The sequence below is a fragment of the Apodemus sylvaticus genome, chromosome 16, assembly GCF_947179515.1.
Source record: "Apodemus sylvaticus chromosome 16, mApoSyl1.1, whole genome shotgun sequence".
Lineage (NCBI taxonomy): Eukaryota > Metazoa > Chordata > Mammalia > Rodentia > Muridae > Apodemus > Apodemus sylvaticus.
The window spans coordinates 52,873,800-52,901,201 of record NC_067487.1 but is presented as its reverse complement, the minus strand read 5'-3'; the positions used below and the strand labels follow the sequence as shown (position 1 = coordinate 52,901,201).

The 27,402-nt window shown below is 42.7% G+C and overlaps 1 protein-coding gene across 1 annotated transcript in view; it reads right to left on the bottom strand.

Moving 5' to 3' along the window:
• Positions 1 to 27,402, bottom strand: part of Zswim6 (zinc finger SWIM-type containing 6) — a 160,199-nt gene that overhangs the window by 57,270 nt on the left and 75,527 nt on the right. Inside the window, exon 2 of the mRNA XM_052159520.1 lies at positions 2,395 to 2,751. Within this exon, the coding sequence (XP_052015480.1) occupies positions 2,395 to 2,751 (357 nt within the window). The remainder of the gene's footprint in view (positions 1 to 2,394; positions 2,752 to 27,402) is intronic.

Below are 27,402 nucleotides of genomic sequence, written 5' to 3'. Positions count from 1 at the left end.
TTGGTAAGTACTTAGCAAAGATGCTTGCCTCTTAAAAACAACAGTATCAAAGGTAGAAAAGTTATATTAGGATAAAAAGATAAAAGCAAACAGTTTGCTTTAAAAGATACACTGCTGCAATCTCCTTGGTAGGATAGTAACATTAAACACCGGCAGCCACTTTGAGCATACAGTGATTAATTTTATCATAAAGTCATAGAAAAATGTATGACACACAATGAAACAGAGAAAAAGCAGATCAAGACTGCTGCTACAATGTATCGTATTCACACTACCTTCTCTGACTAGGTGTGCATGCTACTGCAACTGCACACTTGCAATGCTGAGCGGACAGTGCAAGGATTGATGGGAAAATTTGACGGGATTAATTTATCTTGGTTTTCTAAAAAAAAAAAAAAGAAAAGAAAAAGAAAGAAAGAGAGAAGGAAGGAAGGAAGGAAGGAAGGAAGGAAGGAAGGAAGGAAGGAGAGAGAGGGAGAGAGAGAGAGAGAGAGAGAGAGAGAGAGAGAGAAAGAGGGGAAAAAGCCCAAAATCACACAAGAAAGTACCGTTTTTTTGAAAACAGATTTAATTTTAAAAAGAATGGTTTATTTACAGGTGTTTGAAGGCAGGTGAGGGGCGTGGTCAATGCCCCGCCCTGCACTGTGCCCTTAATCTAGCAGTTGAAATTAGGCCCTCCAGGGAAGATACTTCCCATTCCATCTGGTAAGGCCACGCCTGTTTCCCCCACCCCTCCTGACCATGGTCCGGTCAGACTGCAGTGGAAGGCCATAGACAGCTCGTGTAAAAGGCCCATCTCCAGGCCCAAATCCTGCAAGAGAATAAGTAGTGGGAAAGCTGGCAGTATACGCCACGCTACTCGGGTTTTCTGCCCTCAAGCTGCTCTTCTCATAGACAAGCTCTGAAAATCAGATCCCAGGCTAGCCTGAGCTGCTCATCACTGTCCAGATCCCAGGCTAGCCTGCGCTGCTCATCACTGTCCAGATCCCAGGCTAGCCTGCGCTGCTCATCATAGTTCCCTTTTCAATCTCAGAGATTCTGAAAGAATATTATATAAACACATTCCCGTAAACAATCATAGTCTATTTTATTAGGAACATAATTTCAACATGGTGATGGACTTAAAAAAAAAAAAGTTTTCTAGATACTCTTTGGGAGCTATTAACCTTCAAAGCAAGGTAAATGCATTGAATATATAATTATTGATGACACCTTCAATTAAATTAAAATTCAGAGATCAAAGTGATCATAGGTTATTTGAACTAAGAAAAAAAAAATAAAATAAAGAGCTAGATCCTATTTATCCACTGAAACATTTACTAAGCCCCAAATCAGTGGTTCTCAGCCTTCCTAATGCTGTGACCCTTTAATACAGTTCCTCATGTTGTGGTGACCCCAACCATAAAACTATTTCATTGCTACTTCACAGCTGTAATTTTGCTACTGTTATGAAATGTAAATATGTGATATATGACCCTAAAGGGGATTGCGACCTCCATGTGGAGAACCACTGCCCTAGATGCTCTTGAGAAATCTCGGAGATAACTGGAGGGTGGTGTGGATTTTCACAAGGCATCAGGGGCTGGATGAAATGACACTACAGCGCAGACGCCTTCTAGAGAAGCTCCCACATGCACGCCCTTTCCGTGGGCCAAGGGCACCTTTGCAGCAGAGTTGTTTATACCCTTGCTATTTAACAGGGCAGCCCCCTTCCAAGTGAAGTGCTTCACACCCCTTATGATAGCTACTTAAGGCAAGCTGGCCTGGCATGACCGAACGAATCTGCCTCTGACACAGAAAGCACACACGGCACAGGACCAAGGGACTTCTAAAAGAATGCTCAGAGCAGCTCTGCTGTCAACAAGGCCCATCAACAGCGGAAATGGACCAAAACCCAGCGTCATACCCGGGGCACTCCACAGCAACGCGGTACTGTCTGCTAGCACCAGCTGCACATGGCTGCAGACTTGCAGGTGGCTCTCATGTGACTTGGGGTATTGTAAGCATGAAATAGGCACCCAATTTCAGACTTCATATGAAGAGTTATCCACTTCCCTAAGTGGGTATATGCACACACATAAACACACAATGCACTGTGGCATACACGTAATTCCAAGAAGGTGAGAGGCAGAAGCAGGAGGCTGAGGAGGACAATCTTGAGTTGAAGGCCAGCCTGAGCCACACATAAAGAGACTACTTTCCTAGCTCTCCCTCAAAGAGCTTTGCCTTCTAGCATAAAACACTTTGCAGGAAATGCTGTAGGCTATAAAGCTAAGCTAATTTCTCTTATCAGAGAGCATTACTGAGGACCCATTTCTCACTTCATTTTATGCATAATTGGACTGGTAAATGAAAAATAATCTAGAGAAAAATTACATCATCTGTCATACTCACCATGAACTTGGTTGATTTCTGAATTCTGGGAGAGAATTTCATCTGCTAGCTTCTGTGCAGTTGGCAAGACTTCTGTGTGGTGCACTGTGATCAAATACTGAACAAACTTCTGTAGCTGGTCTCTGTTCATCTGAAAGAGAGTCTCTGAAATGGGAAGATGTAGTTTGACCTGATCTGGCTTGCGGATGCGGTATAAAGACAGTGCCACAACATGGGCACAATAAAATATGTCCTTGTTTCCACAGCTGCAGGTCACTGAGGTAATCTTGCAACGATCAAAGCTGATGGCCACGTTGCAAACGGTTTCTGGCTCCGATTGTATTGCAGGTTCTGTCACTGTGCCACTCAAGTGGAAACCTAGGTGACAAGAAAGGGAGAGGTCAGCTTCGGCATAGAGACGCTACGGCAAGTCCTCACTCTGGAAACAGGTGGCTCTGGACAGCACAGCAAGGAGAAACACGCAGAAACACTCATGCCAATGATAACCATGGATTTCTCTAACAGGGAGAAGGCAAGTGTCAATCAACAGCACCAAGGTGCCTGGCCCAGCAGACTGCAGTGCACGGATTGCAGAATGCCCTGGTCACAGCCCAGCAAGCAATTACTTTACAGCATCACGACAGTACTCATGAGTGGGATACATGACCAAGATCCAGTTCCTTCTTGTATGTGTCAAATTTCAAGTGTAAGTCACCTGGCTTTTATTTTTCCTTTTCCTCAAACTGCCCCCTCACATTTGTTCTAGTCTGCCATGATGCAAAACCAGTTACACAGCAATGTAGCAGAAGTCCCTTTCACAAACTTTGAACAGAGAACCTTTTTAATGTAATACTTTTCTATAAGTGTATATATTCAATGTGTATAAATATATATGTGTATGTATATACTCACATATATATGATATATGCCCCTAAATTGGAGCGTCTATCAACAGCAGCTACAGGGAGAGCTGGTCATGCATATCACAGTCCGAGTAACTCATGAGATTATATTTTTAATCCTGCACAGAGGAAAGCTTAGATACAAGGTTATATAACCTGCTCCACAGTGTGATATCACTAATAAGAAAAGGGCATTGAAGGCAATGTGCCTTCAATTCAGAACCAGATGGGAATCTTCTGTAAGTTCCATCATCAATGGCCAGCTGTATACTATATACAACAATCTAGAAATATAATGCTTGCCCTACTGAGGAGGCTGCCTGCCCTTGGAGAGCTCTAGCTAAGGCAAATGCTTTCCACAACCACTGAGTGCCAATCAGTACCTACTTGTGCAGCGAACAAACCTCTACTTCTTCCCTAAATGCATGGAAAAGCTACAGTCAAGTTTGATGGTGCTGCATAGAAACAAGATAAGCATTCATTCAGCCACTGCCCCCAGAGTCGCCTTTATGGGTGAGGGACAAACCTGAAGTCAGAAGGCCCTTTGCGTTTCCTTGGCTCTTTACTATTTATGCTATGTCAAAAACAAATCACCAAGGTCTGAGTTCCCCTTCACAAACCACAAGAAAACTGGAGAAGTGTTGCTATTGGCTTGAGAGTGACGGGCAGGCAACAGCAAGGATTCACGTATGTGACACTGGCTCCCCTCTTACTGCCTCTCCTGAGTTACCCCAAAGAACAGAAACCTCCCAGAGAAAGGTAATTTCATCTTGATAAGATAAATGTGTTATAACATTTTTCTTTTTTCTTTTTTTATGAAAAAAAAAAAAGATTTTAAAAGGGTACTCCATAAACACAAACTATTGGTTCACAATAGGAAAATTTGAAACTTTTATATAATAGATATTTGGGTTTCCCCCCTCCCCTACAAATATAATCTATTTAAAAATAAACATTCTAGGGGATGGAGAGATGGCTCAGTGGTTAAGAGCACTGGCTGCTCCTCCAGAGGTCCTGAGTTTTAATCCCCAGCAACCACATGGTGGCTCACAACCATCTGTAATGGGATCTGATGTCCTCTTCTGGTGTGTCTGAAGACAGGGACAGTGTACTCACATTTTTAAAATACATAAAATCTTTTTTTATTTAAGTAGACATTCTAGTTTCCTTTATCCCGCTGATAAAAAGTTCTCTATGGAGAGAAAGTACTTAAATAAAGGGTAAATGTATTGCAGTCTTCCATTCTTACATTCTTACTATTAAAAAATGTTAATACACAAAGTAAATACCTGAAAAATGTCAAAAAGTGAGAAATGAGGGTAACTGGGTAACCCTGCCTTAGCCAGCACATACAGAGTAATATATGTAATAATAAAAACATGCATGGGATAGGCAGAGGTGAGACAAAAATGTCTGACTCAGAAGAAAGGCTCCAACCATATTCTAGACATTTAGTTCAAGAAAAATTGTCTCCATATGTCACATGTATAGAAGAAGCCAGACACCACAGCATGTAGAGTTGTAAAATGACATTTATAAAATGAACATCTTCCCACTTAACATGATCACCTTTCTCCTTGTCCACCACATGAGAGACTTTGTCCCTCTATAAAAATGATACCGGAGAATTCTAAACATAGACAAAGCCCACATCCGAGGACTCAAAAGAGTAGGACTCAACAGTTGACCATATGGGCCGGGAAGAGAGCACATGCCTAGCATGTCACAGGCCCTGAGATCAATCTTCAGCAACATGTGTGGGGTGTACACACATGCACGCCTGCTTGCTCGCTTGCACACTACACAGGAAATCATCATCATAAAGAGTCACCAAGGTGATACTTGAACAGGTATTCTAAACACTACCAATTACCATTAAAGAGAAACAGTCCTGAAGGAAACTGATGGAACCAGCAAACAGTTAGTGCAAAAATGATCCTTCTCATGTAAGCGCCAGACTACAAGTCAGATACGGCGGGTATATGAATACAGATATAGCACCACTGATGCTGGAAGATAGGCCCCATGTGTTTTCCAACTGCTACAGGAAGCACTGATTATTGTTCTATTCAGATTTTTAAATCAAACTTTAAAATATTTTGACCCTCAAAACAACCCAAAAGATATGAGGTTACAAACCCAAAATATATCACAAAACTCATTAATCTGAGTTCACCAAAGATTAAGGTATTTCATTAATTGTTTTCCTAATTCTAATGTCATCTTTCAAGCGCCCAAATCCCTTTAAGAATTCCAGCCTCCCTGGTGGAAGTATTTCAACTGCTGCTTGGGCCTTATGCCTGGCCATGCTATGCAGCTGACCAGGGAACAGGAGGCATCCTTGTGAGTTTTCCCTGGCTTTCTCCCTGACTCTTTACCTTGACTATTCATATGGCCTGTCTTTGTTAGGAAAAGCACTACTGTCAGGTGAGCCAGACCTCTCTAAACTGATGTCACAGCAGTTATTTAACACATAGGCTGATCAAATTTGGGGTAATTTTCCCTTTGCCTTCAGGTGAGGGTTATGAGGTACAAGGCTTTATCTCAACACAAAAAGACCACACGTTCATATGGAAAAGACAGCTCTGGACAAGTTTCTAAGAGCATGGGACAGGGGGTCAGTATGAAGAACGCCCACTACGCTGACCTCAGGATTTCAGAATGGTATTCTGACCTCTTCAACCTGAGCAACTTTTGGCCTTGCACTAACATCTGTGTGTCCTAACATCACGCCAATGCACATAGAAGAGGAGCAGGGAGCCTATGTGTACTTCCACCACAGCAAGAAGGGAGACACCCCACGGGAAGACACCCCGCCTCTCCTGCAGCCCACCTCCTCTCCACTCTCGCTATCTCTAGGTGCCAAGTGAACTGGAGACAACTTTCCAAGAATGGGCTTTGTCTTTCTGGAGCTCTGACAAACCATGACTCCCTGTTTTAGGACAAGCACTGAGGGCACAGAAAAGGGGACAATCCTGTACTATCTGGTGACACATTTTCAAATCATTAAAATGGAAGAAATTACTATAGGACACCTCCTAAAGTATGTTTGGGCCTGGGTGTAGTGACACACGACTTTAATCCCAACACTCCACTCCAGAAGCAGAGGCAGAGGCAGAGGCATAGACGGGCAGTGATTTGTATGTTCAAGGCTGACCAGGCTATAATGAGACCCTGACTCAAAACAAAAAACAAACAAACAAAACCACAAAGTTGGCTTAAGAGCTCCTGGTAAGATGGTGGTCAACAAACTGGCTAACCTGTGTAATGAGAAGCCAGGGTAAGCCAAGGCATTATTCAAAGGGACAGAGGAAGGACTTCTGAAAGTCACGAAGGTGGGAAGCACTGAGGAGACCAAATACATACTGAACCCCAGTCATCCAAGCTGAGCAGGAAGCCCACTGGGTGATTGGGAGATTCTGCAGCAAACAGGAGGGCAAATGGGAGCCTTCTTTGAAAGGCAAACCGGCCAGCAATAAGGAAAAGAGACAGGCTGGCCTAGCATAGGATCCCACGAGTCTCCACTGCACCTGGGTTGGGTCTGCTCAGTGATTCCTCCAGCACCATCAGAATCCTGGTTTGTCATTGTATATAACTAAGAGAGCAGTGGACACCATTCTGAGAACGAGCTTACTATTTAAAACTGAGCTGCCCTGAAGACCCGATGATAGGGACCAGGTCCTGGGGTCTGACTTTACTGCCCCACAGCCCCAGAGTGAGGCACAGATGTGAGGCAGTGGTAGAGAGAGAGAGAGGACTAGACCCTTGGCAGGTCAAAAATGCAGGCATCGGAGGCATGGTTCAGATAGACCGTGCACAGGGACAGACAGGCTCCCTCAAGGCCAGGGAGCCAAGCTTATGAACCAAGGGTAACTCTGGGTAGCCTGCAGCCTGGGGTAAGTATGCAGCCTGCGGTCAGTGGGCAGACCAACCTCTGGAGGAGGTATCTATCTTTTTGATACTTCCGGATCTCAGAACTCTGAACCTTGTGGAATACTCGACACACACAGTTGCACCACGCTGTGGGGGGAGGGGTAGCCAATATGTAGGTAGGTCTTTGCCCAAGCACAGCTCAGCGCTGCCATTGTTTCCCATGCTCATAACGCACCTGGGAAGCACCCCAGGCAGAACCTCAGTCACCCCAAGGTATAGATCTTTGGAGAGAAATTCTAGGAGTGAGAAAAGTCTTTGAATGAAATAGAAAGCATTGCAGAGTCTGAACAGCCAGACTGAAACCAGGGAGGAAGGGGAGACTGAAAACTTCCTCATTCAATACAAACACCACAGCAACAATGCAGAAAGAAAACTAGCATGGCTGCAGCGGGCAGGGGAACATGCCAAGTCCCCACTTGAAAACACCAAGTGACACAGCAAGCTGGTTACAGGGAGACAGCTCTGGCCGGACGGCAGGTGTGTCCCACCCACACTCTCTGCACCAGATAAAGCAGGGAAAGCTCAGAGCTGCTCAGGCCTTCAACGCTGCACACACCTAGCAAACGACCGCATTGTGCCATACACACCTAGCAAATGGAGCCCATGCCGCATACACCGGCATCTCTGATTTTTAAGGAAAGAAGCTACTCCAAGCTACTTCCTCTCTCTTTTCTTTTATTTCACATTTTGTATCATTTTCATTACATTGTACTTTAAACGTGTAACTTTGTTAGGGGACTTTGTTCATATTTCTATTCCCTTCACTAGTTCATCTAACTCTGTGTGTTTTCCAGTATGGTGATCTTTCGTCCTCTTCCCCCTTTCCTTCTCTTTTGCCCACTTTGTCTCCCCTGGATGTTCTTTCTAACAGTATTTTTACTTCAGCTGAAGATATCACAACACTTGACTTCAAGTCACACTACTGAGCCAAGTAACAAGAACTGTATGGTGCTAGAAAAAGATGCAGAGACAAATGGAAGAGAGATCTAGAAATAGGCCCACAGCCATCTGACTTGGGGTGTCAAAAATATACATCAGGAAAAAAGAGCCTTTCTAACAAATGGCACTAGGCAAACTAGAAACTCACATGTAAAAGAATGGAATGACTTCCATTTCTCTCACTCTGTGCACGCACGCACGCACGCATGCACACAGTTGCACACACATACGCACACCACCTCCACCTCCACCCCCACCCCCCACCCCCACCACGCCTTTTTGGGGAGTGGATGAAGCCCTATGTGAATGTACATCACTGGCATGATCGCCATGTCCAGGACCTCATGCCTCCTAAGCATGGGTCAGGCTCAGAGCAAGGGTACAGCCTTCTTCCAGTCCAAGTCCAATGTTACACAAGACTGACCTTTACCTACACCAGTGACAGAGATGATAACCAACCATTGTTTCCTTCTCCAGATGAGTACAACTTGAAACTGCTTCCCTACAGAGACCGCCTACTGATATTACTTTACCTAGGCTGAAACCTAACTCCATGTTCATAAACACACCACCTTCTTCAGCCATACACAATAAATTCGCCTCCCCATGCAGCAGTGTATAATCAATAAATGCTCTGGGCTGCTGGAGCATTTCTGTCAGAGCTCCGGGGCCAGCCAGTGTCTGCCAGCCTGCCTTTCTTCATTCTCTTCACTTTATGCACACCCACCCTGGGGTTAAGGCCTGTGTGTGTGTGTGTGTGTGTGTGAGAGAGAGAGAGAGAGAGAGTGTGTGAGAGTGTGTCAAGGTGGACCCTAATTGTTATGCCTAAAAACAAAACATTGAAAGAGAGGAAAACACTTCAAGCTAGGCACAGGCAAGAACTCCAATGACAAGAAATAACCCCAGGGAGTAAGTAACCATCAGTGAGAAGAAACAGCTTGTAGAACGGGGAAATTTTCCTGTCATGAGACAGGAGATTAGCAGCTAGAATATTTTCGGAACCACAAAATCTAAAGAATTCAATCAAAACAGGCTACGGAACTGAAATGACAGTGTTCTGCCCCGCCCCCCCCCCCAAAAGGAAAGGAAAGAAAAGGCAAAGGAATGATAATACCTGAAAAGCACCACTAACTGTCAGAGAAACTGTTTTAAACATCCTTCGCCCCAGTCAGAGCTGTTGTCATATCAAGAGAACACATGACCACAAATAAGCTGCCAAAGATATGGGACAAGAGCAACCTTTGCACACAGCTGTACCCTGATGCAACTACAACAGAAAAAGACAGTATGGAGACTCCTCTAAAGACAAAAATAAACGACCATATGATCCAGCTAGACTAGTCCTGGGGTCACATCCAAAGTCAGCACAGCACAGCAGAGCCCTGCACACACGATGCTTATTTCTATGATATTCACAACAGAAACAAGAAACAGAACAGACCTCAAAACCATCAACAGGTAAATGGCTACAGAAAAAGTGGTATACAAACAGAATAGAATTTTATTTGGCCATTAAAAAAAAAACAACAACAACAACAACAAGAAATTAAAAAAAGAAAGAAATCAGCCCAGAAGTGGTGGCACATGCCTTTAAAGCCAACACTCAGGAAGCAGAGATAGCTGAGGCTAGCCTGGGCTACACAGAGAAACCTTATATCAAAAACCAAGACATCAAGGCATTTGTGGCAAAATGGATGGATGAACAGACAATCATGGCTAAGAGAAGTCAGAGAGAGCATCAGGGAAAGAGCTTCACAAGCGTCTGCTGTGCTGGGCTCACTCTGGGTGTTAGCTCACACACAGAATCGAGAGACAGATTATGTGTGCATGTGTAAGCAATACTAAGGGAGGAGCATGGGGGAGTGGCAGGAACAGAAGAGCTTCAACATGAGAGTACAAGGGCGACTTCTTTTGTGGGCAGGTGAAGGGCAGCAAGAAGAGGGTGGGGGGGGTGGCTATGAGCTAAATGGTATGATGAGGTCTTGATGCATGAAAATTAAAACAAAACAAAACTTTAAAACTCTTGAATCTATCAGAAGTCACTCCAAGGAGCAATATGCACAGGGCAACAGGCTTTCTTATCACAACATCGCATCTCCACGGTTTAACCCTGAGAACAGACGGGAAAACGTGTAAGGCACTGTAGCGTCATGCAGGCCTTGGAATAGAGACTCTGGCCCCACGTGTGTTCTGCTTCTTAGATGCTGTGTGCCTTGGACGCATTATTCAGACTTCTGGAGTCTCACTTTATTTGTGCAAGTACGTGGCTAGAAGCATGTTGCAAGGTTGTTTGGGGGATTAAAATGAAATACCATGTGCAAAGCACCTGGCACATAGTAAAAGTGCTCATTAAATTTTATTTCCCTTTCCTTCCCTTCCCAGCTGGAGAAACAAGAGGGGCGGGGCGCTTTCCCTTCATCCAGAACACTTTCTTTTTCTAAGCTACTGGAATTTTGGGAGGGAGGAGGTTTGCTCTCCTGGGGAAGCTTGGTAAATAAAGAGCAATCACAGAGGGTGTGTGTGTGTGTGTGTGTGTATGTGTGTGTGTGTGTCTAGGAAAACATTAGAAGAATCATTCTGATTTGAGAACAAACCTAAAAATCTAAAGTCACATCTCCTCCCAGCTCTTCCCCCGTTTTTCTATTTAGCACTGTGTCAATTTCATATGCAGAAAAAGTTTTAAAAATACTTATGTACTGCATTTTAAAAACTGTAAGTTTGTAAATGTTGTAATACAGTGATTTTTAAAACCTGATATAAATCCTCCCCCAAGAATCCTCAAGTGCCTTTCAGAGCAACCACGATAATAAAATCTCTCATAATTATACCTAGACACTCCTGACCTTTTACACTGTTTCTCCTGAATGCATATTTAGTTTCAAGAGACTGGCATGATGCAGACTGCTCACTGTAACAGAGACAGATAAGCACAAGGGCTGGACTTTCCTAAGGACAAATAGTAAAGAGGTTTGCACAAACATAGATAATGTCACTCCTTTCAGCAAAATATTTTTATTGGGAGTTACAGAAGTTTCTTTTTAAAAAAAATAAAGGTTTTATTTCTATTAATATATACTTACTACTATTATTGAATGAGCATGTATTGCAATTACTTACAGGTTTTACCTTGAAACACAGTGTCTATTGTTGGAATAACATCATGACCAAAAACAACTTGAGGAGAAATGGGTTGATTTCATCTTAGCAATTCTCAGATCTAAACCATCAAGCTCTATCACTGAGAAAAGTCTGGGCAGAAACTCAAGGCAGGAGCCTGGGCAGGAACAGAAAGAAGTACAGGCCATGGAAGAACACTTGCTTACAAGCTTGATCCTCAGGGCTTGCTCAGAGTGTGTTTTCTCATAGACAATATGTGATCACGTGCCCAGGGGTACCACCACCCATGGTGGACAGGACCCTTCCACATCAACTGTCAACCATCAAAGTGCCCCACAGGGTTGTCTATATAGCCAACCCCCCTTCTCAGATGACCTTAGCTTCTATCAAGCTGGCAAAACAAATAAGCAAACAAAAACAGAAACAGAACCCCAACCCAACCACAGGAACACAAAGTGCCAGCAGTTACAAACCCCCATCAACAAAAGCACTAATAAGGACTTTCCCTAAGAGACCCCAAGGCTCTACAACTGTCATTACAGTGCTCTGAAGAAATAGCTCAACTGGACTTTGCACAGTGTGATGTGCATTCGGATGATTTTTTTTTGAGATTTCTTTTCACTGCTGAGGATGTGCCTGCATGAGTGTGCACCTGTGTGTCAGCAGATACTCACAGGGCTCAGAGAGCATCAGTTCACCTGAAGTGAAAGCAGCAGGGGGTGAGAACCACCCGGACATGGATGTCCCAGGACAGGAGCTCAAGTCCTGCGGATCTTACTGAGCCATCTCTCCAGCCCTTGTTCTTGGATCTTAAAGTGACAGACCAGCAGTATACTCAGCAGAAAAAACAGAGAAGGAACAAAATTTTCATACATGAACACAGTGAAGTCATCTACATTAACTCTTAACAGAGATGAACTTCCTTAAAAGAAAACTTTATTCTGACAAAAAAAAAAGAGGTTTTTATTTTGAAAAATGACTGTTTTTGTGTGTAAGGATAAGTATTAAGTTGGGTTTTATAAGGGACAGAGAGCTGTACTATCACAAAAGGACAGCTGTTTTCCAACACACCAGTAAGCTCTAAAGGCTGGCCCTTCTGAGCATCTGAGTATAAGTTCTCAGCTTGAAAATGGTTATAAACTTGAAGCATTAAAAAATTCTGAGCAAGAATAAACTGGCAGACATGAACTCAACACACAGGCCTGAAAGCATTCCTTTCACAGCACATTCTTTTCCGAAAAAAATGAGGCCCGTGCATGAAGTACTCAAGTAACATACTCTTTGTTAGAGCACTGAACAGAAGCCGTGGTTGTAGCACTTACACAAATACATCTTTCACCCTTTTCCTAAATAAAAAGAACCCCTGGGGAAATTAAAGGCAGGAAGCAAGGCAATGCAATGTTATGGCTGAAAGGGTGGCCAGGGTTGGGAGAGGGTGTTTTCTGTCTTCTTAGAAGCTAGGTCTAAGCGCACAAGTGTTGGTGTGTGACGCTCTCCTAACAGTGCATCTATTTGTTACCCAGCACACTAGTCTGCTTAAATGTGTCGGAATCAGTATTGATTCATAACTGGTAAAATAGATGAGGTAATCCTTACCCCACCCCCAAATCTAACATTAAACCTTTCCCACTCAAAACTACTGCACACAGTCCAATAACCTGCACTACAACGTCCAGACTGAAAACAAAATGTTTTAATTCAAATCATGCAGTCTCCAGATCAGCAGTACAGATACTATGGGGCCCAAGATGAAGACAATAAATGCAATTTTAAAGCCAACTTATCTGAAATATCATATTCCTTCTTTAACCACATAATTTTCTCAAAGGGAAATCCCAAATTAAAGAGACTGCATCCTGTGAGCTTCCTAATTAAATCCTCTAGCCCTAATTTCTAATACTAAGCTTAAACAGCTTATAGAAAGACATTAGGAGACCTTGCTGGTAATTGCTAATCAAGTACTTTCCATCTTCTTGAAAAATTATTTTTTAAAGGAAAAGATTTCTTTTAGATCCAACCTAAAAATGGCTGTTTGAAACAGACTCACTTGTACACTTCATTAATATTTGAGAAAGACAATGGCAAATTAATGCAAAGGCCAGACTGTGAAGCACAGCACATCATATAAACCACATAAAAATTTACGGACCGCGCCCTGGACTGCCCTAACCAAAAGATCCCAGCAGCATTCTGTGCGTTATTCGTTTTGTTTTCTCATTAATGTGAATTCTTACATGATTTCATCCAGAGATCCACCTCATCAGAACACCGAAGTGTTAGCCAGGTCTGCCATTGGTTACTTAAAGCTCTTTCTTCAGAGAAGAAACACACCAACTTGGCTATCCATAATTGGCACTACGAGGAGGCAGGAGTTTAATCAGAGAAGTGCAGAGATAAGACAAAACTAAGACACTGCATCAGCCTGTGTTAGCCTAACCCCTCAGCACGGAAGCTTCCTCTACCCAGTGCTTTTCTCAGGGGTGTATTTCAGGGACCGGACCACTGCTCAGCCCAAGAGCTGGGCAGCCAGGAGGGAGGGGCTCTAATAAACAAATAGGAGTCAGACTTCCTCTGCTGCAAGGTGCTTAGCAAGGTAAATGTAATCCTTCCTCTGAGGCAAACTTCAATACAAGCAAAGCACCTCTAGCCTCTTGCCCTTCTAAAGAGGGGCAGCCAGGCAGCCCTCCCTCTCCAAGTTCTAGCGCCACCTACGGAAGCTTCACAGGCCCCTACCACTTCACAGGCCCCCACTACCCTTCATCACCCCAGCCTCTAGGCCTCAGCGGGGCCTCGCTGCTGGGTCTCCAACCTCTGAAGTGCAGATGAAGTTTATTAGTGTCTTTGTTGCCCAAACAACAAGTCTCAGCATATCTTCACACCTTTGCCTTTTCTCCCCGACCCAGAGGCTCACCAAGGAGGTCACAGAAGACCCTAACCAGTTTGTTTCCTGTTTTGATCGCAGCCCTCAGGAATGTTTGGCTATTTCCTTCAGGGCTAATGGTAGAGGGGAAACCCTGAAGACAGCTCTGTTTAGCAAGCCAAGAGGTAAGGGAGAATGTGGTCTCTAAGCAAGAAGAGAGGATGCAAGCCAAATTCCCTTTCCCAAAGTTCTGGCCTAATTTCAACCTCAGCACGAGGCTCTATGGTTTGGCTCTAACCCAGGTTCTAACCCTATTTATCAGTTTCATAATCACAGTAAAATGCAAGAGTATGATTCCTTTTTGGATGGGCTATTTGAAAAGAAATGGAGGTGCTCTAGGAGAGCCGATGGATTAGCACATTTTAGATCCGAGATTCTCAATCTGTGCGTCACAACCCCTTTGGGAAGCAAATGACCCTTTCACAGGGGTCAAGTATCAGATATCCTACATTTACATTATGATTCCTAACAGTAGCAAAATTAGTTAAGAAATAGCAACAAAAATAATTTTATGGTGGTGGTGTCAGGGAGGGGGTCAACTAGTACATGAGAAACAGTATTAATGGGTCCTAGCACTAGGAAGGCTGAGAACCACTGCTTTAGATAAAGCAGGCCCCTTAAGGATTAAGAGGAGAGGAGTTTCTGTAAGCCTCCACAATACAGCTTTTCTGCACCAATGAATGATGTTCGAAGTGGAGAGGAGATTAACAGTTCAGATCCTTTATATATAAACATTACCAAGGGTTAGCACTGTTGGAAACAGTGTCACTGTTTCATTTCTAAATGTTCAAGGATCCGATACAGCTCTTAGAACAGGCTAGACCTTGGACAAAGTATCACATGAAAGAACTTACTGGGGTCTTCCAAGCAATGCTTGCTTCACATCATGTAAGTTACCAAAATCTAAATGTGTTGGCCTCCAGCCCTGGATACTTTAAATTAACTGAGGACTATTTTAAGACTCCAGCCCTTTCTTATACTCCAAATTAAACGGGAAGCCTGGACACAGCAGGTCTGTGCCAGCCACATCACAGAGGACCTCCTCAGAGAAGGTGTGAGTTAGCAGAGTCTGCAAGACTGAAGACCGGAAGAATATTCTTGGCATGTAAAATACACAGACTGGCGATCCTCAACTGGAATGTGTGTGAATCACACGGAGAACTAATGATAACATAGATGACCAGGCCCACACATCTTGAGACTCTGATCCCCACCCAATGATACTCATTGCTGCTGAGCTGGGGACCAGAACCACTGACCCAAATGACTCTAAGTACAGCCCAAAAAAAGTGCTTCTCTTCAAAATGCGGGAGTAAACACAGCAAAATGGGCCATAGGAAGAATACATAATTCTTTACACAAATAATTCATAGGGGAGCTGGGCGTGTGGCCTGACAAGTACACAGCTAGCAAGCACAAAGCCACGGGAAACTCTCAGCACCACAAAGTATGTTTAAAAATATACACAATTTGTCTTGGGAGGCAGAGGCAGGCGGATTTCTGAGTTCAAGGCCAGCCTGGTCTACAAAGTGAGTTCTAGGACAGCCAGGGCTACAAAGAGAAACCCTGTCCTGGGGACAGGGGGGGTGGGGGAAGGCTGGCCCACACAATTTGTAACTTATTGTGCAACCAAATGTTTCTACTTTGCAGGGTGTGGGATAGTAGGGTGTGGGCTGGGAATAGTGCTTTTTAGTAACACACGCTATCAATATAATCAAATACTTATTGCTGTGCAACTTTAAATAAGACGTTCATTAAATATAAATCAAAATATAAAAAATAAACCATATTAATAAGAATCTGTACTTTTACAAAGAGATTGTTTTACAATGCCCATGGGATGCCCCTTAATTGGAGGGGTTTTATATATTAGAAACAATTCAATTAATGAAAAATACTGGCAACTCCTGGTAACACATTTTTTGCCTAAGGCAAAGTCTCCACCACATGAGAAAGGCAGAGTTGTGGCTGTGCTACAGAGCGGCATTTTGGAAGAATGAGCCTCCGAAACACAACCAGCAGCCCTTCCGGCTCTGACATCTCACCTCAGGAACCTGTGGAAAGTCACTTGGCCTTTGTAGTTCTCACCTGCAAAGAAAGCTAATAGCAGCTTGTGCCTACTGTAAGGACAGAATGAGAGACAGCATGGTAGGGCACACCAAGCCTCTTGTGGAACGCCTGCCACCATCATTACTGTACAACAGCACCGCACACTCCGGGAAGCTCAGCGTTCTCAACACATGCACTAAAACCCCACCATGTCAGTGAGCACACTTGATGCTAGAAATGCCGTGCTCCCAAGAGCACACCCAATTCTATTACACAAACAGACCAGGACTGGCTAATGCAGTGATTCAAAGCTCCGCATACTCCAAACTCCAATTAGCAGAGTGCATTACTCAGGGTTCTGTAGAGTCACAGAATGTATGGGCAGCCTCTATATGGTAAGGCCTTTCCCCCTTTTTGCATTTTTATAGCACATTGTATCACATAGATACAATGTGATCTGTCCCAAACAGGGAGAAAGAGGGACTTAAGACTTGGTTTTGATTCAAAGTAACTTTCAAATTCAGTAAGTGTGCTGCATTTTTACTTAAAAATATTTCTTCTAAAATATAAAGTGCCCTTTTATCTCCAACCTCTCATGAAGAATGGAATTGTTTTTACAGTTCAAATCTGTCCCATAACTGAATCACAGACTAATAAAAAAAAAATTAGATGCTACGGTCAAGATACTTATGGTGGTCATCGAGCAGTGACCACAGTGCTACAGTGCAGAGCCAGCAGGACTGCATTTTAGAAGACTGAGCATCTAAACACAACCAGCAGCTTTGTATTACCAGTAATTTGTGTCCAGACAAACCAGAGCTCCTCCTCACTTTGAAGATACAAATGAGACCAGCTTCTGCAGGACTGTCTGCAAGTGTCTGTCCCCGACTGCAGAGCCCCAGCTGAGAAGCAAACCCGCTCTCTCCCCTGTGTCTGCAGGACCACTAAAGTGGAGACAGTTATTCCTTGGGTGCGGGATGGCTTTATACTAAGCACAGCCATAAAAGAGAAGCCTGAAACAGATTTGTTCAATATGTGGATACAATTACCAAGACAAGCCAACCTACAGTGTAACTGCTTTTTAGTTTCCCTGTTTTAGCTGGTATGGGGCAACTTCTGCACATTTATCAGTTATAAGAAAAAAATTGCTTTAACTATAATCATAAAAATGTTCACGATATTTCTGAATGAAGAATTTGATGTACAAATGGTTCCCAGAACATGTTCTGGCAGTCTGATAATGATCCACATACTGATGGTCACCATAAAGTTTTGCCAACTTTCCCTGAAGTTTCCCTTAACCCTGAGTGAGGCTTGCCTTATGATTGGTTTAATGGTCCAGAGAAGAAGGTATATGGACCAAAGGCACAGAAGGCTGGAGCTCCCGACTGCCACTGCTGCTCTCCGACTTTAGCACCAGGAGCAGCTAATTTACCTGTTTCTTGTTCCCTCTTCTCACGATATATATTAAGGCAATTCCCACACATTACAGAGGTAAGCAGCAGAAACGCAATATCCACAACAGGCAGACGTCACACACAGAGAAATGGCTCAAGACCGCTGATTGGCTCTGGTCACAAACAGTCATCTTAAATGATCTTACAACTTCTTGTCAAAGAAGGGGACAAAGTGAAGCATACATTCTGCAATAGCTAGGGTCACATATATGGCACTGACAATTTTTAAGATTTGGAAAAAATATTAAATCAGGTAAATATTGACATTTTACCCATCCTTTTTTAAGCAGTAAACATTAAGGCAAGGTTTTGTTTTATTGTGCCCAAGGTAGCTGGCAAAACTCGCATGGTATGAGTGCTATCTACACAAAATACCTACAGTACTAAACAAATAATGAAGTAGCATTCTTTTAAAATCCCACTAAAGAGGGGATAAACCCATGGCGCATCCTGACTACCTGCATTTTTTTTTCTCTTAACTCCCACAAAACTATTATGAACATGCGTAGCCATACTAAACAACAGCCATGTCCATAATCCACTGTTTGGTAAAAGGCAATGATCCAGGCTGAAGGAGATGCATTTATTTGTGAACAGCATAAAGGTTCCAATTCTAAGGGGTCACTGCATTATTGGACAATATAAAGAACAATTAAGACAATACAAGGACAATTACTTGACAGTTAAGAAGTCAGACTGGAGCTGAATTCTTTTGGAACTATCTCTTTAGTAGAGATCTCTATTTCCCACACTATGTTTTAGGAGGAGAAAGGCATCTCTAAGGGCAGGTGGGTTAGGACTGAACTGTCCTGTGGCCTCAGTCCCGTAGAGATGCAGAAAGCACACTGAAATGCTAACAGATCCAAGGACTTACATGGCAGGGATCCTGATTCAATACGTTCGCTACATCCCTAAAGAAGGACGGTAGTAAGAGACCTAGGACAGCTGCACCCAGGACGTGAAAGCTTGAGGGTGGACAAGCTGCAAACTGCTAAAGACAACAATGGGATCAGCTGAGAGTTCAGAAACCCACGGCAGCCACGTGAAAGCCCAAACCTGAGGTCATGGGTCTGTCCATGCTGGACGTGCTCCAACACCCCAGTTATCATCAGGAAACTGGCCATCTTTGCCCTGACCAAACTCTCAATGCTGTTATTATTTGCACCACAATTAGTCAAGTGTTCATGTAGCATACCCTAAATTAGAAATATCAATGAATTTCTGGTTAAGCCGAATATCAGATACTCTTTATCCACAATAGTCAAGAAAGTTGTTTACAGTATTTTATATACAAATCCTTAAAAAACAAAGGCCAAGCTCTCTTTGTGGCTCCGATAGGACTTTGTAGGAGGGTTTTAACATGTCTAAGATGCTGCATTAGAATTTATCCCACACGATTAGACTCAGGGATCTAACTATGGTTGGCTAAAGACCCAGGTGGCACTTAAAGTAGCCCAAACAGCTGGCATGGTGGTAAATGCCTACGATCTGAGACTTGAGTGAGAGGTGGGTGCAGACAGGAGAACTGAACACTGAAGGTCATCCTCCACACAGTGAGTGTGAAGTCAGCCCTGGCTGCAGGAGACCCTGCTTCAAAAAGAAACAAATGAAGTACCTGCCATATCGAACACAGCCAGTATCTGTCATACAAATGAATTAAATATTACATGTCTGAATCTGGCAGTCTGTCTGGGGATGTGCTGCCCAGAAGCCAGGAGAGGGCAGTGAATCCCCTGGGGCTGGAGTTCAAGTGGCTGTGAGCCACCTGATACAGGAACCAAAGTCAGGGCCTCTGGAGGAGCAGCAGGCACCTGCACTGCTGAGTCTTCTGGCCGACGCTGCCAAACTTCCAACTTAGTAACAGGCTAAATGGAAGCCTGCAGCAAGTCAGACTGCTCCACGGTACGGTGGGGAGTGAGAAGAGAAAACCCGGAAACAAATTATTGATAAGCCTCATCCAGGAAGCATGATGTGATGGAGCAGTGATCTGGAATCAAAGCCCTGCTAATAGAAAACATCCCTTAGTGTAATTGTTACAAACTCTTAAATGTCACCACTACATACACCGCTGTAGCACGCTACTGTACAGAACAATTTGCTTTTGTTTCTTCTGAAAACCAAGTGTCTGCTATGCAAATGAACAGATATATTTTATTTTAACATAGGAGAGTTTACCAGTGAATACTGCTGATAATTCAGAAAAATTCAGGGGCTGGTGAGATGGCTCAGTGGGGTTAAGAGCACTGACTGCTCTTCCAAAGGTCCTGAGTTCAAATCAGCAACCACATGGTGGCTCACAACCATCCATAATGAGATCTGACGCCCTCTTCTGGTGCTTCTAAAGACAACTATGTGTACTTACATATAATAAATAAGTAAATCTTAAAAAAAAAAAAAAAAAAAATCAGATACTGGCCCAAGATCAAATTACAACTTTTTTTTCACTATCAAATCATTGTTATATAGAGTTATTGATGAAGTGTTTTCATGTTGCTATATTTTAAGGTTACAAAACTGACATAACAATTTCTAGTACTGTTCACTTTTAACAAGAAATGTAAATGCAAATAATTTCAAATCTGAAAGGGTACAAAATAAGTACCAAGTTACACCATATATGGTGGCTTATATTTCAGAATCAAAATCTGTGTCTAAGAAACAGTAATACAACAAGGAGGAACACTGACCCAAAAAGAGACAAGTTTAATCCTAGTCTCACTACAGTGAGCTAGTGAACTTCATATCTTTAGTCCTAGCCTCACCATAGTGAGCTATTGAATTTCTTATCTTTTGGTTTTATTTTCATACTTGGAAAAGAAAACTAAAGGGATTCCCTTCTTCCCTGAGGAGGACAGGCAGCAATGAGGTCATAGATAATAGAGTATGTGATAAAGACCAATAGATGTCCCTCTCCCAAAACATACAGAGATCTACTATTAAGGGTAAAGTCAACCTTATGGCTCTTCTTGAAGATTCTCAAAATCTAAAAATTCCTAAAAGTCAAAAGCACCAAAATTATACATATGTTCAGACTACATGGTCAAAACCAAGGTTTCTGACTCATGCTATTTTTCTTGATTTTTAACAGATTTTTTAATTTTAAAATACCTGGTTTATTTCCAAATCAGTTACGATGCCAACTTGAATACCCATCCAAATTCCTGCATGGTAAAAGTAAATACACTTTTCCTGGCTCTTGTGCTTTAGATTTTAACGGCCCTGAAAACCTCATGCTGAAGACTGGGTTCCAAACAAAAGGAGCAGAGGCAAGTCAGAGGCGGCAGAGGCGGGGTGGGGGGAGGGAATCAGGAAGACTGGCTTCATGGTGAGTGCATCCATGTATGGACTTAGTGCTTAATAAGGATGGGAGGTATCGAACCTTAAGGAGGCGGGGCCTAGGTGGAGAAGCAGGAGGGGCATGCCCTTGGAGTGGAATTCCCCACTGCCCCTCATCTGCGCTCGCCCTTCCCAGCACTCCCTCCGGGGACCTCTGCTCTACCACTTGCATCCCCACCTCTGCGCCTCCATTATGGTATGGTTGTCCTCACCTCACTACAGGGCCATGACCAGCACATGAGTCCATCATGCTAAGTGAGCATGGATGGAACCAGAAGCCAAAACCAATCTTTCCTCCTTTCAGCTGGTTTTCTTAGGCATTCTGACAGCAGCAGCAGAAACCCAGCAGCTCAGAGACTGTATTCCCCACTGTTGAGAACAATTCTAGAATCCATTTGTAACGGGTAGTGAAAAGTCACAGAGGTACCTGCTGTAATGTGTATGATTAATCACTGTTCTTGTTCATCACAAAACTACAACCAAGTGCCCAGTAAATGCAGATAAAATTCATTTCGAAAGATGTGAGAACATCTCTTTAATCAATTAAAATTGCTATTTTAGAAAGTGACTTCAACTGTCTAACATTTAAATGCTCTGGCCATATAGTCAAAATCTGGGTGAAAACCAAAAACTTACCTGAGAACTGAACTAAGGCTAGCTTGCAGGTTCTGCAATTTTGAAGAAAAAGAGCCAATGCCCCTATATTTATACTCAAGTACATTAGCTCAACGATGTCGCATCATAGCAGAAGCGAAGAACCCTTCTACTTGAAGGAGAAACTGGTCTGTCTCTTCTAAGGTAGGGAGGAAAGCAGTATGAGAAAAACATTTTTCTCCAATAGAAGGTAGTCCCCTGCTTCAGATACCTCTGAGCATACAGGATAACAATATGGCCTACAAGAGCAGAGGCAAGTGACAGCCAGGAAGTTCTCCCCTCTCCGAACATTTGTCTAGATTCCCAGCACTTCCAAGTCTATGAAAGAAAGCATATCTGGGCTTCCTCTTTCCCTCGCCTCCTCTCCATCATCATCAGAGTTACCTGTACATGCGTGCGCAGTAGCTGGAAACTCATTAGAGACATTCATGCAACTTCTCTTGCGGAAGGTGCATCCCCCAACAACTCCAAACCTAGACCTTCAGGGACAACTGCAATTCTCTAGACTGCTCCTTTCTAATGTAGACTGAAAAGGCAACTCTAGGCTTTATGAAAAAAATGTTTATGTATTAAGTCTTCACTTTACATAATATGAAAGAAATCTATCCAAAGAGAAATACTAGCCTTAAAACATTTCCAGAAAGAAAAAAAATGGGGTGGAGGGGAAGGTGGGGATCTTGTGCCCACTCTCATCAATGATGCTCCAGCAACAACTTGTTTTTTTTTCCTAGATTAAACTGTTAACATTATATTCTCATTTGTTTTGAGAATACCTCTGATAACATGCAATCTTTCTGTGAGAATGAATAGTGGTCTAACAACAACAGTATACTAATTATATAAATTTTGAGAGAGAAAACTAGAACCAAAAGGTTCATCCCTGAAGGGAAAATCAAGCTAATATAATCAGATTAAATGAGGATCTAAAATTCATGATCATGACTTTAACTAAATGGCAGTCTTCTGTAGTCACAAAGTCTGTCTCTCAGTAATACTGAAGAAACAAAGTTTTAGTCTGAATAGCTAAAAAATAGTTTACTCCTCAAACAGTTATTTTAATTTTACCACATTGATGGAACTCTTTAGCTGTGGAATAACAGGCCCCTAGCTTAAGAGACTTAAGCAGTATTTTAAAGTTTACTGGTGCATCATGGGCATTATAGCTGGGCAAGACTGTTGGTGGCTTCTCTTTAGAAGTTTGCATGGCACCTATTTCGTGATCCCAAAAGGACAAATTCTAAACTCACTCCCCATTATTGCACGTGTGCAATGGCCCAGCAGCATGTCTGATTAACTGCTACTGTCTGTGCTGAGAAGAAATCACTTCTTTACCTGCCACCATGTAAATCTCATTTTTGTTTCCAGACAGCAGAAAAATGACTGAAGATATATAGGAAGTTACCTTTTGTTTTTCATTCATGTCAAGTACCATCACACAAAACAAGACAACACCCAAATCATCTTAGCTTCTAAATAGTTATTTTTCTAGGAAAAAGATGAGCAAAGTTTCTTGGACAAAGGGCTAGAACAAAGAAGATAGAGAACCTAATACCAGACCTGAAGTTTCTTTTAAAGAAAATTTAGGACACCGTTACAATGTGGGAAAGTCCCCAGTGACCAAGTGACAACTATCTGAAGGCCAAATTGACAGCAATGATAGTAGATTCTAAATCACAGAGCTAAGTAATCTATGGGCTGACCTAACTGAACTACTGAATGAATGAACAGGGGGGAGTGGACACGCCTTCCTTACAAACACTGACTGAGCAAAAGGACTTGGGGGGAGGGGGAGATCACAAGGGCACTAAAGCAAACTGCTATGAGCAAGAAACTGGTGATAAAATTACTGAGTGAGGAAGTATAATATCGAATAACCTCAAAGTATTCCTTCTCCAAAAGCTTGTGGACAACGAGGGATTTCAGCAGACATCTACAAAGGCTTTGGGAATCCTCATACCTACAGGGAGAACTTAATTTCCCCCTTCACTTGGATGTGGCTGGAACCTTCTATTGTAGAAGCATAAATATTCTTAAAAATTACTAAGAAAGCAGATGCACAGTATTTTCACTAGAAAACAGTAAGTATGTGAGGTAATATATGTCAGGTAGCCAGACTGAGTCATTCAAAAATATACATACACTTGACAATGTTATGCTATAATCTTTTTTAAAAAGACTTTAAAGAAAACACAAGAGGTGAAATGTAGTTAACTCTAAAGTGGAAAAACCTGGCATCGATAAATGAGGTAACAAAAAAACTTTTTAGTATCATCCACACCCTGACATAATTAGAAGTATACAAATCTAATTTCTAATATATGTTTAACGAAAGAGAGAGAGGGAGGGGGGCAATTCAATATAAAAGGATTAGACAACTCAAATTGAAAGACCACTTTCAAAATACCAGCATCGTCAGTAAGTGTCAGGATGAGGGCTGCTCCACAGTGGAGGAGCTGGACTGGGATCCCAGAACACACCTAAGGCTGGGCAAGGAAGCATGCTCGAGCAAATCTCAGGAATGGTCAAGATGGCAAGCACAGTTAGACAAATCCCGGAGAGCTACGGGTCCTACCTTTAGAGCCACGTTCTAGGTCAGTGGAAGAGGTCAGGACATGAAAACTAGATGCAATATGGAACCCTGAATGTGATCTTCAAGTGCAAAGAGGAATTAGTAAAAGCAATGGGGAACTTATGAGTCTGAGTTGGTCCAGGATCACTGTGCCAAGGTTAATGAATTCCTTGCATTTTGATAAAAGGACTGTAGTAACAGCTATATAAAACTGAAGAATTAAAGCCATGGGAGACAGCAAAGCCAAGCAGTAACAAGTTTTAAAGAGCTTCAGCCCTTTCTACAGATATCCTGAGACAAAAGGAACAAACTTTTAACCCACACTGTGTTTGGCTTCTAAGTAACAATGCAGACCATCATTGGAACCATGACTGGTACTCTAACTTCCTGATTCTAAGACATTTCTGCCGCAATGCCAACTTCCTTTCTGAAAGGACTTAAGGACTCCCAGGTTTGCCCTAACTGGGACTCAGCCCCAAAGCACCTGTACTGTGCACTTGTGAGCAGGCTAAGTCACTATCAGCCCAAGCCATCCTTATTGATCACAATGAAACCCCTGGCCTAGGCAGAGGCTCGCCCAGCCTCAGGGAGCGGGGCAGCCTAAAGAGCGGCAGGAGCATCAGAGCCTGGAGCCTAGAAATGGACTTCTTGGAAGCACATTATCCTTACACAAACAAACTTCAACCCAATAAATAAAATTACAGATAGCCTTAAGAAATACAGCCAGCTACTCAGGTTTTCCCAACATGGCCAAGGGCGAACAGTCCCGAGCTCCGCCCTGCTGCACTCTGTCTCCCAGGAATGTATGTTTGGCCCTGCCCTGGGCTTTGCACTGCACCCAGCTCCCTTCACAGTGGTCAGAGCACTGTTTGCTCGCCCTTTGGGAGTCCGGTAAATATTTAGCAAAAACAATCAAATGGTTATGAAGCTCAAACATTCATAAGCTTATCAACGTGTTAAAATACCCCCTCTGTGCTCACTTTCTGACGTGGCAATAATTCTCATTCCACCTGTCCCAGGCTTTAAGGAAGGAAAATAAAGCATAGATGGTCCAGGTGCAGGGGCCAGTGTCAGAGGTTAGGATTCAGGGAGTTCCCTGTGTGCTTCTCTGCAGGGGGCATTTCAAACAGAGAATGCCACAGTATCCTGGCTATACCTGCTGCTCTCTATTCCTATTGATGTTGTGATTTTTCTCAAATAACTTTAATATCGCTAGCCAAAGCAAGCTTCACTCAGTTTCAATTTCTACCTATGGCCTTAACCTTTCTCTTCATTCCTTTGCCAAATACGCCCCTCTCTAAGTCCTAATCCCATCCACGACCTCTCTCAAACCCATCCTTCCATACAATGGAAGGCCCCTGTAACCTAGACTTCACTGCCCCTCATATACACACAAAAGTATTTATTCTCTTCTGTGCACTAAAGCACTTTTTGCACATTCTTATCACTGTTAGCACAAACACTATAGTGAATTGTTTCTGTGCCTGCCTGATTCAGTGGGCAGTGAGCTGGCTCATTCATCTTTGTGTCCCAGTACCTACCAGGACCAGGCACAAGGCTGGTACGCATTAAATGTTCTCTCAATTGAACTGAATACAGTAAAAAAACTTCCCATTCACTCACCCAGCATAGCTTTGGGTCTGAACACTCTGAACATTCGAGCTGAGACACACTTTAGATTGCAAAAGCGACTTCAGGCAACCCTTTATATGCTGAGATCTACAGGAAAAGGTGTTTTTAAAAGCAGATTAAGTTCTTCTCCTTTCTTAGGAACTTGGAGGCTAAGAAAGAGGAATCTGGATGTCCTCCACATGGTAAACACTCTGCTTGATGGCTGTAACATCAATGACAAACTTTCTCCAGCCCTGGATGTCAGAGAGGGTGGATCACAGTGCTAACGGTCTCCACCCTAAGTGCAAATCTTCTCTTTTTTATTTCATTTTTTCCCTTTTTCTTACACCAGTGAACAGTCTGCTTTTTTTTTTTAATTTCTCAAAAATCTGAAAAGAAATCTGGGCCTTGTGCCAAAAAGTTGTCAATTTTCAAACAAGATCACCCTACCAAGTCAGTCATCTTGCTTCTTCCATTAGGAAAGAGATTAAAATAGAATTACACTTCCAAACGTGAGCACAGCATGTTAAAAAGCCAGTAAGCTTTTTGTGTCCTTAATTTATACTAGCTTATTATTTCTTCCTTTCATTTTCCCCCAGCAATAAACAAATCAAGAGCATAGTGCCTAGCCTCAGACATCTCTTCTTTCTTCCCATGCTTCCTGATTTGTAAACTATTCCAGGTAACAAAGTAATGACCAGGAGTCCAGGGCAGATGGGCATTTAAACTCTATATTGGACATGTTAAGTATCCCTGTCACATCTTAATAAAAACAAAACAAAACAACAAAAACCCAAATTCTTTACAAAAGTATGTGACGTAAACAAACATTCAATAACCTGCCATTAGACCTTTTAAATTACAACAATGACTTAGAAAAATACTGTATCTAGTCAAAATGCTATATATTCTATCCATGAGCCCTGAACCCCATCCCTAGATCAATATTCCTAAGTACATGTACACATAGATCACGATGCAGCCACAATGTTTTAACTTAGCACTATTCCCAGTGGGAGTACCAAAGTGGACCAACTCAAGTGTCTCCCAACGGTCCACAGAATAAACAATATGGTAGAGAACTAAACAGTATTAAACTGCAAAGGAAAGGCTCTAAGCCACATAGATGAGTCATATAACATGGGTAAAAGGAAGCACAAGGCAGTCCCATACCCATCTCTTCAATCGTAGTCCTATGCTAGATGAACTGTGTGAGCTGTGTAGTTCCCAATAACAAGAAGCTTTTAAAAGTCTCTAGCCTCCACACAAAGTCTCCTGCCACCGCCTTTAAAGGTCTTTCCACCAAACTACAAACTGCTTAAGGGCAAAGGTTAATTTTATTCATTTTGAGGCTCCCAGAACATCACAGCACATAACAGGTGTTCAGCAAATATTGACCGGATAGACAGATGAATGAATTATGGACAATGGGAAATCCCAAATGGCAACCGAGTCTCCATAAAGCAGAGGAACACAAGTCACTTGCCTCTTCCTACATATGGAAAAAAAAAGAACAATGTAAAAATGTGAACCCCCTTTCAG